Below are 13,829 nucleotides of genomic sequence, written 5' to 3' on the forward strand. Positions count from 1 at the left end.
AGTAAACAAAAGCGAATAAAAGTTAGAAAATATAAGGACAAAGGTCCCAAGGACAAAATAAAAACAAAACAGCCACAAAAACATAACATTAAATCAGGATGAGCCCTCTCCAAGCAACGTTGCCTCAAGAGAGCCTATTTTAATTTAGTGTTTTGTTTTTGAGGTTCGTTTTGTTTTTATTTTGTCCTTAGGACTTTTATTTGCATATTTTTTATTCTTTATTTTTTCGTTTTTTTTACTTTAAATGGTCGAAAGGAGGTCTCGGCCGAAATGTCTGCATTTTTAGTCTTCCTTTTTTCACTGACGGGGAATTCCACTATTTTTTTTTATTTCTATTTTGTGAGCAGCTGTGCTGGCATCAGGCGGCTTGGTACTGCAGTGAATTACTGTAAGTATAAGTAGTGCCACTTACTGGGCAGCCTTGCCTACCGACACCACAACGATTCAAATCAAGGTCCAATTGAGATTTATTTTAACTTATTAATATCTAATTTTAGCAACTATGAAAGATTGTTGTAATATGCATCGATTTTTTTTTAAGCAGGCCTTATTTTTTGTTTTTCGATTGTTTCGTAAAAGTCAAAAGGTATGCCTACATAAAAGCCTCCTATGTTTACCACCATACTGAACCAACAGATAACCTCGATGCCTAATTTAGCTGCAACAATACTTTTCTCATTTTCAGATCTAAAGCTTTAACGTACTCATCCCATATGCCATACAAGAAAGGGGCGAAACTAGAGCAAAATCTTGGGGGAGACCCAATGTGACAAGGGCGCAAATGCCCTTGTAAAAAAAAAATCATGGGGGGAGGGAATGTGACAAAGGTGCCAATAATTGACCAAATTGACAAATTTATTCTAAAAAAGAGTAAAAACAAGAAATAAAAACAGGGAAAGAGGGCAACAGAAAAAATCTTGGGGGGCCCAGGGTCCCATCCTCCCTGAATCCGCCAGTGATACAAGGATAGAAACTTCATAAGGACTTTTTGAGAATTAATTATCAGCCATAACTGGGGTTAATAACTCAGATGCTTCTCAAAAAACAGTCTAAGCGTGCATATTTGATCAACACACCTTCTCCACTTCCTATAAATGAACTGTTCTTCCCTTGAAACTTAATCTACATTGTACGTTAATATAATAAGCATCTTCGTCTTAAGCAATTTTTTCCAACCAAAATCAAGCTAGTGGCTCTACAATTGCTACATCCAATGCTATAGCCTTTGTTGTAAAGGGATTTCATTTCTTCAAGTCTCATTATTTTTAAATCGATTGAGTGCCATCTCTAGATCCTCCTTATTAAATATATTTCTTATTATAAACAATTCTCTCATCATTTTCTTTATCATTCTCTGCAATTATATAACAGTTGATCCCTTTAAATATGTCCCTTTCATCTCCTCTTAGCACCTTATTGTCACATAGTGAGGCCCTGTTCTTATCTTCAACTATTAATACTCTGAATGGACTACCTCCTCTCAAATCTCAATATGCCAGCGTAATATTTTGCAATTATGTTATCTGGCTCCATCTACAAAATCCTCAGCAATTCCCCTAGGCGCCACTTTATATATGCTTACGTTCCGCTACTCTTGTGACATCGACCTTTTACAAGCCTCTTAGAAAAAACCCTTCTTTCTTCTACCAAGCTTAAAACTTTTTGGCTAATATTTCTAGCCTCTTCTCTGACTTCCTCCCTAAGTCGTCTTTGGCTTCTTCATAATTACCTTCCTTAAACAATTCTACACATCTTCTATATTAACAAAACCTGAAGTCTCCAGTTTCATATCCTACGCTTCCTTGGAACGTTCCTTTCACATACTGGCTCTGTATTCAATCAAACAGTTTGTGGTAACGAACTATAAGAAAGGAGCGACCCGTCTCAATAGTAACCGAAACTCTAAAACAGATTTTTACCAATAGAAAAAATAGATAAATCAAAAGAAGCAGATTTCTATGCTGATTTCAAATATTCATTGCAAGTAATAGATTCTCTGGCTTTAGTTTCAGCCAAAAGAGTGGACTCATTTGATTTCACTACATTGTATACAAATCTACCAATTAATTCAGTATTTGTAAATTTAAAAAAGATTATTAATAAGGCTTTTCTTTTGTCTAATTTTTTTTTTTTTTTTAATTGATACGTATAATAAGAAGGGGAGATGGACTAATTACTTTAACAGTACCACTAGTTCAAGATGTTATAGCTTAGATATGATTTATGATCTACTAGAATTTGTTCTTTTTAATACTTTTATAAAATTTAATGGTAATCTCTATAATCAAAGTGTTGGAATTCCTATGGGGGGTAATGTTAGTCCATTTATAGCGGACCTGTTTTTAAGCTATTTAGAATATGAATTTATTATGGGTAAAAAGAATCCAAGTAACATAAAATATTTGCTTTCAAATAATAAAAGATATTTAGATGACCTTCTAGTAATAAATTGTGCAGATTTTTTAGAGATTTCAAATAAGATATACCCACCAGAGTTAAAGCTGGAATCCTGCATTGGGAATGGCAATTATGATCATTTTCTAGATAGATATTAATGTTACACCTAACAATACATTAGTTTTAAAATATATAATAAAACAGATGATTTTAATTTTGAAATAGTTAATTTCCCATTTCATTAAATTAATATATATTCAAATATAACATATTCATCGTATTTTTTCCATCTATTTAGATATGCAAGAATTAGTACTAAATACATTGATTTTATAAGAAGAAGTCGTAATACTTATTAACTAAAAACACTTATTAACAATTATTAACACTTATTGATTAAAAGTAGAAATCAAATACTTAGCAACAAGTTAATCGTAAGAGGTTTTTCCGCCAATAAACTTGCTTGGCAATTTAAAAAGCTTAGTTTTCAATATAATCAACTTTTAAATAAGTATAATAAAAATTATCAAGACATTTTGAATGATATTTTGAGGTAGTTTGTTGGATGAATTTTTTTTCTCTTCCCTTTAGATTTTAGGGTTTGTTTCGACACATTCAGGTGCTGACTAACGTACGATGTTTGGAAATCAGTTCGTAAAAATCGAGCTTGAAAGTGAAATGTCTTTGGCTGACAGTTAGGGTTATGCAATTAGGGAAGTTATACTGGCTGAAAAGATATTCTTTTAGAGTTGGGATGTTTTTACTTTGATTCAGGTCTAGGTGAGTGATGGTAAAGGATGCATCGAAAAATTTTGGGTATATTTTTATATTTTTGGGTATTGTATTGTTCATAGATATTCCACAGGTGTTACTACACAGGGGTAGGCCATATGGTTCTATGGCATGGCGTGCTCATTTTGCCTGGGAAATGAAATTTAAGCGCTGAAACATATAGAGGCAATGAGTTTTCCTCTGAGGAGCCCTGATATGTGTTGATTACTTGGTTAATATTAAATTTTGTAGACTGAAGGTGATATGGCTTGGTTTTGGGACAATGACTTACACTTATTAATGCTGAATGTGCTTTATTTCGGACTTGATTTGCGGACTATCGGGTTGGATGTACTGTTTTGTCCTAGGTGATTGGATGGATGAGTAAGGTCTAGACCTTGTTCAAGTGCTTATTTATCTCAGTTACTAAATTAGAAAGACAGTTTTTTTTTTTTTTTTTTTTTTTTTTTTTTTTTTTTAATACCAAGTAATTACCTGTAATAAATTACATAACTTTCATCAACGTTATTCTTACCCATCAAAAGTTACGAGCCTGAGAAAATTTGGCTGGTTTTTGAAAAAGGGGGAAATACCCCCTAAAATTCATAGAATCTTAATGATAATCAAACCAACAGATTCAGCGTATCAGAGAACCCTACTGTAGAGGTTTCAAACTCATATCTGCAAAAAATTTGAATTTTGTATCTCTTGCCAGAAGAAAGATCATGTATGCGTGTGAAAGTTCAAATGTTGTTCCAATTCTTTAAGAATTACCCCTGAATCACAAAGGCCGTTTAATTAGAATAAATAGCTCTTTTGAAAGTACTAAAAACACTTTAGCGTAAAAAGCGAAGTATTGACGAGGGGGCAAACCCCCTCACATACGTAATAATTTCTGTTCGTTTTAACTTTTAATATTGCTCCTTACTTTCAGTTGAAAAAACTTTTTTTTATTTAATCAAAGTCAAAGCTATCTAAGAAGCAGTTACTACGCCTAAACTTCAGCTTTAAACCAGTTTTGGATACTGCTAGAAGATAATCTTTACTTCTAACATCAACAAAATCCCTCCTAATGCCCTGTATCAATGATGATAACATTTAAGTTACAATAGCATTATGTATATGTCTAGCCATCATGCATGCACCATATTAATTAATGTCACCCAACACAGCATTGGTTATGACTTGATTGCTGCAGCAAAAAAGGCCAAACTCTATAACGTTGCTATTATCCTTCCCACACCAAAGCGCCCTACGCTAGGATACTATCTATTACTGTTTCTAACAGTATGGGCTGGAGCGACGTAAAAATTAAATACAGCGCTTACATTATCTCGCCCGTTGCGCGTCTTTTGACAACAAAACCCGTCTTTTTAGGGTCTATCTTGAATTCATATTCAGTGCTCAGCTCTTCAACAAATTCTTCGCGTTCTGTTACAGGTACTGGAGGTTCATACCTTCTGTTTTCTCTGTCAAAGATCTGCAAAGGTGTGAAAATTATCAGAGATGAAGGAATTTGACGCAAAATATCAGTTCATAGAGAATCCAACAAAAAATTTGCGGAAAAATATTTGCTTAGATAGCCTATCTTCCTAACCAGAATTAGTACAGTAGCCTAGTCACAAACATGCAAAAATAAAATGATATTTGTAAATCCTGCCTATATGGTCCAGTTTCCCATAGTCGTATCCTCAAAAATCTCAGTCAAAGGCCAAAAAAAAATTCACACGTCTTTCATCCCGCACATGACTCACAGCCAATGCATCATTCTTGACAAAAATACACCTACGAGTAATGGGTTGTTTACCGTCATTTATAGTGAACCAGCAGTTTAACTTCTACTATCTGATTTTTTAAGTATATTGTTAAAATGTATATTATTACAAATGGTGTGCAAAATAGGCTGCTTTCTCAAAAAAATATTCGGTGTAAAAGAAACAACAAAAACATCACTTGGAGTGTAATTATCACATAAATGAAGCAGGTGTTTTGAATCTATGGGAAGAGGCACGCAGAACTTGTTTTTTTTATTTAAAAAAAAAAAAAAAAAAAAAAAAAAAAAATAATTGCAATTATGAAAGCATTGCCATCCAGATTTAACTATCAAACGTTAATATATTTGATTTAATTTTTTTGGGAGGAAAAGAATTTTGCTCTCTTCAGACCTGATAATATGAATATAGATATTTACCGATTAATATAATTTTGTCTTTACCAAAGACAGGAGGGGAGTATTATTATCCTGTTTTTGTTTTGTATATTTAGTTAATTTATATTTCTTTACGTTTTCTTACACTACAGCTCTTGCTTTAAAAAAGATTGATTGATTGATTCGGAGCTGCAATTTTTCTGAACTGATTTGAATATCTTTTATTTATATAAAACAAGGTTCCAGGTTTTTATTTTTTCTTTCTTCAATATTATTTTGGGAGAATTTATTATTGTATGCTTTGACTTGCGATTAGAAGATGGCCCTATAAGCCCTAAGGCTTATTACCAAATTTCCAATTATTGCAAAGTTTCTATTTGTTACAATAACATTCCCTCTCGTGAAAAAATATATGGAACTGTTAGTTATAACAGTTACCAAGTGAGTTCTTAACGAAGGAAAATTTAGCTGGTTTTAGAAGAAGTTTAAAATCTCTATGTTTCAGGAAGTATACTATTTATTAGAGATTTTTTCCCTCGAGCAGCCTCTTATTTGTTTTTGGGTTTGTTTATTCTTGTTGTTTTAGAAGGTGGTTGTGAGAGAAAGGTAATTGTGAGTTTGTAGTTGTTTTAAGCATCACACCAAGTTGAATGGGGATGAGCAGTGCTCTTTGCTTCCTTTCTTCTCATGTCTTCTTTTTTTCTTTTCATTGGTTGATAGCCATGTAAATATTAGTATTTTTTTTACAGTGTTTAGCCTGAACAAGATCGCTTCTAGCGGTTGATGTATTTGCTTGTTTAATGAGAATAAGATCCTTACTAAGTTAAAATAAATTCAAATAGGAAGTGTTAAGGTAATTTTACAGGCAAATTGTAAACATTTTTTTATAGATTTTTTTTTTTGCAAGAAGTAACTTCTGACCACCAGAAACTTGAACGCTTAATAACTAGAAATCAATGTTTCTTTTAAAAAATGTCAAAATTTTCTCAACATAGGAAAGGAGATTCAGCTTAGTAAAGAAGGTAAAAGGAAAATAGTAAATTATAAATGTTAAGAATATGAGTAACAGAGAGAAAATGTGCAGGCAGGCAAAATGTGGAGAATGTATTTTAGAGCTAGAAAAAATTAATCGAATGAATAAATTCTGCCCTGGATTAAAAATATGTGGTTATAATAACAACTTTAGACTTTGTCCCTCACAAATGTAGACACAGATCAAATCCCAAACTCACTACAGTCGGCACCTCAATGCTCTTTTAGCGAGGGGGGGGGGAGTACTTTTATTTTCTTCGCTCGTTTTCACTATTCTGAGGTTATTTTGCGTAGTTTCAATCTTTTTTATTATTTTAGCTTATTTCTCAATGCAAAGTAAAAAGTATATTTACAAAACGCATAAAAAAGATTGTCTATATAATATACGTTCAAATTCAAGTGCCCGTCTGTCTGTTCAGCGTTGGTTAACTATCTAACCTTAAAAACTTGGAATTTTCTGCAAATAATTCTGAAGCCAGGTGAGTGCAAATTTATATATATATACTATGCTAGTCCTTATGCTAGTCCTCATATTGAAAGCACTGCCACCGTTATCATTTCACAAGTGCCTACTAAACTTGACGACCCTTCAAAACTGGCTCATGCTATTAATAAAATCCCTGGCAAAAAAAAGAGGAAAAAAGAAAAAGGAAAGGAAAAGAAAGAGAGAAAAAAAGTTTTTGTAAGAAATTTTAATTAGAAATTCAAATGTTGTTATTTAAAAAAGGAATAAAACAATGATAAAGAAATAAGTATTAAAAGTGGGATAAAGATAAAGTTTTAAAGAGAATTGAGAAGTATTAAAAGTAGGATAAAGATAAAGTTTAAAGAGAATTGAGCAGCCAAAGGGGAAAGGTAAGATGAGTAATAAAGGTAAAGGAAATGAAGTGAAGGCATAATGAGACATTCTACCTATTAGTATTTTTTTTTGTAAAGGTAGAGTTTTTCATTTCTTTCTTACTTTTTTTTTTATATTGTTTTTTGGGGGGGTGGGGGGGGGGGTAAAAGTAAATTATATATCGGGGGAAATAGAGGTTGATGAAAAAGGATTTAAAAAGTGTAATTTAAGGTCACGATGGAAGGGGTGCCCTAAGGGAAAAGGGCAGCCTGAGATATCGGATGAACCTAAAAGGTATTTGAAAATTGAAATGTAGTATACCTCTATTTTTATAAACTGATATATTTTGGAATGCTCAATTTTATATAAATTTAATATTTTGAAATTTTTGAAGAAGTTTTTTATTAAGAAAAGAGTAGGTGACATTAAATAAATTATGAGATATTTTTAAAGAAAATTTGAAAGTCACCGAGAGGAGAGGAGGTAGGAATAAAAAAAAAAAAAAAAAAAACCCGGGCCATGAAGCTTTTCACAGCATAAAGCCTTTTGGCAATAAGCTATTTGTTCAGATTAGTCAATCTGCAGCTAAGATTTTCAGCGATGCGGTTCCAACTTCCAACCGTAATGAATAGCTGTGACGTCACGATGCAAGAAAAAAAATTTCATGGCATTGTTAAGGGGGTGCCTGCTAATTATGAGGCGATAATTTTTAAGGAATGTGAAGGTGTCATCGGCACTGAACGTTTGGGAAAATCCCTGGCCGTCAAAATTAACTTTGCTGATGCTGTAGACCAGAGTAATAGCCCACGACTCGGGCTCAAGGGGGGTTATGAATCATTCCGGGTCTCTGAGTTCCTGCGCCCGCCCCGTTGCTGTCATAATTGTCAATCTCCCAACCACATGAAAACCAAATGCGATAAGCCAACAAAATGCAGCCGCTGTGCCAGCTCTCATGTATCATCCCGTGATTCCCCCTGTGTTTTTGATCCAAAATGCGCGAATTGTGAGGGTAATCACGCATTGTACAGCCTAAAATGTCGTATTCTGCGTGATGTCCTGACTACGACGAAGTAGCCACCATATTGTCTTTACCACCAATGCCCGAAAAACAAAAGGCCGACCTTTCGGGGGCCTTGCATGTGTTATCAAACGATTGGCTACTCCTTTGTCGCCTATCTTATTTCATTCCTCTGATAATATTATGGCAATACGACATGGTCACCTTGTATTTATAAATGTATATCTTCCCTGCGATCAGAAACGTCTAGCTTCACTTACTAAGTTTTCTAATGCCTGCTCATCCCTTAAAACTCTGTTACGCAATATTGAAAAGCATAAGTATCGTTGGCTAATGATAGGTGACTTCAATTGTGATGTTCATAGCTCCTCTACTCGTACCAACTTAGTTTTAGATTCGTTGCCTATTGGTTACCGCATAGTACCCAAAGCTCTTAATTACAGTTATATTCATAATAGTGGTACTGTGACCTTTACTGCGACATTAACCGCTGATCCATCTAATCATCCTTGTGTTGCTAATAAAAGATGGTGGATGAAACGAGAGTGGGGCGAAGCCAATTGCCCTTTATATATTTCTACCCTAACAGCTCTGTTGTCCTGCGTCAAGATCCCTTTTAATCTACTGTGCACGAGTGTTTTTTCGCCAAAAGCCAGAGTGTAGCTGAATGTTTATTATTTTCACTTAGTTAAGTGCATGAAACAAGATGAGAATGTGGCTGTTCCCCTTGGCCGGGTTAAACTCATAACTCGAAGTCTGATTTGGAAAGAAGACCCGGGTCTTAAAGCCGTCACAAATCGTGCTAAACTCTGGCTTCACATCTGGATTGCGTGTGGGCGGCCCTTGCGAGGCCAAGTGTTTGATATAAAGAGTAAGACTAAAGGGGATTTAAAACGATATCTTCGTTTGTTTTGATATAAAGGCGCGAGTTCCCTAACAGTATAGTGCAACTAAAAGAAGTCATTAATACGTCTAAATTTGATTCATTAGGGACCAGTGATGTTATCCCAGATTCGTGTTGGCTTAGGAATTATAAAAATATTTCTTGTAAGATTGAGTATGGTGTTCATTATCATTTTCAGTGCTTAGTTTCTAAATTGTTGCCACCCAAAGTTTTGCAAATTCATGTTATTCCCGTCTCAACTAAAAGTATTGTTGATTGTATGCTTAAACTTAAGCCTAAATCGAGTGATCTGAATTAGCGCTCACCATTTACGTTGTGATTGTCCGGCACTAGTCGCTCAGCTCCAGTTACTTTTCCAGTTCTGTTTATCTTTGTCAATGGTGCCTGATTCCTTCCTTTGCGGAACGGTAACTTCGATTTTTAAACGCGGAAGAGACCCTTTTGATTGCAGTTCATATAGACCTATCACTGTTGCTTGCAATATTAGTAAGGTTTTTGAATATGTTCTGCTCCCATATATTATTGAACGAACTGTGAGAGACTCAAACCAATTTGGATTTCAACCTCGTATTGGTGTCAACATGCGCATACAGTTTTAGCTTCAACTCTTTATGATGCCCAGTCCAAACATTATGAATTACATATTTGCGCTTTGGATTTATCTAAAGCCTTCGACAGTATTTTCCATGCACAAATGTGGCATTCTTTGTCAGAGTTTGGGGTGAACCCTTCTGTCATACATGTACTTAAATTTGGGTATAGTAATTCGTTTCTTCGTTTAAAATCTGGTAGAGGGTACTGCGGTACTATACCAGTTCAATCTGGAGTACGAGAGGGTGGGGTGCTATCACCTTATCTATTTAATACTTGCATTCAAAATGTGTTATTAGGAATCAAGCCTTCGTATTTTTATAATTTATCTGATGTGTCTTATATTGCGTATGCGGACGACCGGTTAATTTTAAGCCGAACCAAGTCTATTTTGGCATTATCGGTGCAACGTATTTCTATGATGTTTCGGGATGTTGGTCTGTTTTTGAATGTTGTTAAATGCGAATATTTAGTTTTCAATTCCAAATCATCAGCTCATAATCTATCCTGTGGATCCTCAGTAATTCGCAATGTTACAAGTTTACGGTGGTTAGGAATTATTATTTGTCCTACACTCACTTTTTTGCGAATTCAAGTTTTGAGAGATGTTAAAGAAAAGTTGAAGATCGGATATGCAAAAATTGTACCTAACCTTGAAAAATATTCACGCCGAATTTTAGCTAAAATGTATTCCACATATTGTGACCATTCTGTCTTGTCTTTAAGTGGAATGTATTCGTTATTGAATAAGAACGATTTGCGCCAGATCCGTATCGCTTATTTTAGATATTGCAAATTTTTACTGTACCTTCCCACTTCATATCGTAATACACGTATTATTAAGATGTATGGTGCTACCGATATTATCTAATCATTTGAATTGGTTTAGTACTAATTTAACAAGACATGCCCTTTGTGTCCCTTGGCCCAAACCATAATATTATCCGTGTGTTTTTGTCAGTGATTAAGGTTTAAGTTATCTTTGTTTCTGTGTATTTGATTTTTTTCCCCCCTTTTACTGTACTTTACTCGGCTTGTTTTGTATAAAAGTGGGTTATAAATAAATTATTATTATTATTATTATACCACTGATTCCTACTATTTGGATTTATTGGTACAGCAGTTATTCCTATTTTTAAAAAGTGAGTTAAAGAAACATGCAAACCTTAATCCTTAGCCGGTTGCTGGTTTCGAAGGAAGCTTCAACTCCAAGATTTATAATATCATCCTCATACCCCGAGCTATACTTCAAAACTAAGTTTCCTACAACTCCTCTCTCATTCTGAGAAATATTGTCCCATTTATAAAGCCCGTAGTTCAATGGATAATAGCAGAATGGAACACCTAAGTCGGAAGAAGATGAGGTGGTTGATTTCCAGCAACAGCCTCTCTCACTGCATTTGTCCTCAGAAGCACCTGATAGTGGAAAACAGTCGAACCTCAATTCTTCAGGTACGTCGTAGCAGACTTCACTACTCGGCTTAGGATGAGGTGAGGGGTTCTTCAGTTGGAGAGCGATGTCAGAGGACGCCTGACTTTTGAGTCTAAAAGGTGAGCTAAAATAGAAAATAATCATTAAAAATATGCATGGACTGCATATTTCCCAATACTTCTACTAGTTTACACAAAAACTGATCTAAGAAAATAAAATTTAATAATAATCTAAAAAAAAAATACTATCCTCATGAGAATCTCGCCAAAACCACTTTTCCTTCCGAATAAAGGCAGTGTAGTCTTGAAGCGTACAAGAACCAGCGAGCGTAAAAAATATCCAAGCGGAAATACGCAGACCAATAAGTGCAAATTTGCATAACCAAAGACATGAATTTAAACTAATATTTCAGTGAGGGTTAACATAAGTGTAAATTCTGCATACTAGATATCTAGATAACCTAAGAGATAATTAAAAAATAATTTCCTTGTAACTACTATTTCATTCTAAGAAATATTATGTCTCGTATGAATTATTCCAAATAACAAAGAGAAAGGTCTTAAAAGAGATATGCACTTTTTCTTCTATGATAAACATCCAATTTAGCAATACTGAAAAGTTATTTGCCCCCTTTTTCAGGGACAATTATCGTCCCTGAAAAAGGGAAGATGGAGAATTATAGAAAAGATCCAAGGGAACGAGGATGGATGAAAATTAAGAGTATGTTTCGAGGCAGAAAGTGAGACTACGACATCCTCATTTTTTTTTATTGCTCGAAGCAGATATTTTGGCAACGTTGCAAAAAAAAAATTGCAGAGCAAATTTATATTTAACATCTAAAAGTAGAACCTATCTCACTTCAATATCTTCAAGAACAGAGCTTATACCTAGAAAACCAAGACCTGGGTCGTGAAAATTAAAGTTCGATTGCATCACAAGAGGCAGCAGCTAAATCAGGTTTCATAGTTTTCGTACTTCGATTATTACGTTTTTATCACGAAATAATGTAGCACGATTTCGTGGCATCATGCACGATATGTCCCGTTGAAAATTTCCAAATTTATCTTTTAAGTGAATCGCCATTCTCTAGTTTTAAGATATCAGCGTTGATATTAGAGTTATGACTAGTGATACCGGGTGGCCGGCGTTTACACCCCCTCCCCCGAGGAAAATACCTTCCGCGGAAAATCCCCCCCCTGTGGAAAATAAGACTTTCCAAATTTGAGAATTTTATTTGAGTTTTTTTTTTTAATTTCCGTAGGGGAAAGGAATTTTGGTACTTGTGTATTACGCACCACTCACTCAAGTTTACGCTGTGTAAAATTCGATAATACACCGGATTTTTTGTTAGCTTCTTCGTTACTTTAGAAATCAATTTGGGGTATAGATTTGCACAACAGGGGAGGGGGGGGGGTGTAAAATATAGCGGGTCTACATGGAAAATGTGTTTGGTACAATTATTCTGCATATTAGATAGATAGATAAATAAGTGTATTTTAAAGCCAAGAAATACGGCCATAAACACAGTAAAATAACATAAATGAACATAGTGAATGCGGGGGGGGGGCGGTGTTTAACCCCCGGAAAACACCCCAACGCGGAACCCCCCCACGAAAAAAAAACAAGGAAAGTAACCCTCGCGAAAAATCCCCCCTCCTTGGAAAATACCCTCGCGGAAAATACCCCCCCCCCCTTTGGAAAATAAGGTTTCTAAATTTGGAACTTTTATTTGAGTTTTTTTTAGTTTCGTTGAAAAGTGATAAGGAACGGAAAAAGAGCAATCTACGCACCAGAAGTATCTTAAAAACTTATAAATAAAAAAAAAAACACAAATCCATTTGTGTTGAAAAGACTTCCATATGAACTTCTGCCATTTTTGGCAGTAGCGGGTGCCAAATTAAAAAAAAAAATGAAGAAGAAAAAAAATATAGGCAAAAAATCATCAGAATGAAGGTAAAAATATTTGGCACCAAAAAGTTTAAGAAGGTTTGGCTATCCTTTGAAAGGATAGTTGGGTTTGGGAACCAACAAATTCTAAGCTGCTTAAGTTTTTACGGATGAAAGCGTTGTCAAATTCTACGAGTTTGTTTTTCTTATCTTCTAAGTGTAAAACTACAACAAATCACCAGTAATAAATAAATAAAACCCAAAACTAACAGAAATTATAATAGATAGCCTAGTCAAACTCAAAACGAGCAAAAATTTAAAGGAGTATGGCTGACAACACCCATGTCTTCTTCAGATCAGAAAATAATTTGGACTTTACTGTAAAAAAAAAAACAAAAAAAACGCGTATTTTCAGTTTGATATACATATTCTGATACCTATTCCTTATGGTCTTAATACTTCTTCATTTGTTAAAGTCAAAAAAATGGAAATCATTTAAAATGTATTTTGTTTCAGTAAAGTGCAAATTATGTTCTTGTCTTGAGGAGGTATGGGGGTTGTCAGCTCTACTCATGCTACTTTTTGCTATTTTGAGTTTGAATAGGTTATTTATTGTAATTTTTGTTCGTTTTGGGTTCAGTTCATTTATTTATGGTGATTTGAGGTAGTTTTACGCTGGGAAAATTATTTGAATTTATTTCACTCATTTTTGGCTTAATGAGGCTGTTTTCTTTGGCAAACTTGTTTTGTGGGAAAAGTTTTTTATATTAATTTCCGTTCATTTTTTATTGACATAGTCTTTTTCATATA

General features: G+C 34.3%; 1 protein-coding gene across 4 annotated transcripts in view; it reads right to left on the bottom strand.

Annotated features, from left to right (window-relative positions):
- LOC148942219 (lysosomal alpha-glucosidase-like) overlaps positions 1 to 13,829 on the bottom strand; it is a 134,320-nt gene that overhangs the window by 89,031 nt on the left and 31,460 nt on the right. For all 4 annotated transcript variants that reach the window (XM_089102950.1, XM_089102951.1, XM_089102953.1 and 1 more), the window contains 2 exons: positions 10,866 to 11,256; positions 4,497 to 4,648 (listed from right to left, as the gene is read on the bottom strand). In XM_089102950.1, coding sequence (XP_088959076.1) covers positions 4,497 to 4,648; positions 10,866 to 11,256 — 543 coding nt within the window. The remainder of the gene's footprint in view (positions 1 to 4,496; positions 4,649 to 10,865; positions 11,257 to 13,829) is intronic.

This window comes from Artemia sp. Qi Xiang Cuo, chromosome 17, assembly GCF_049724085.1.
Source record: "Artemia sp. Qi Xiang Cuo chromosome 17, ASM4972408v1, whole genome shotgun sequence".
NCBI classification, from domain to species: domain Eukaryota; kingdom Metazoa; phylum Arthropoda; class Branchiopoda; order Anostraca; family Artemiidae; genus Artemia; species Artemia sp. Qi Xiang Cuo.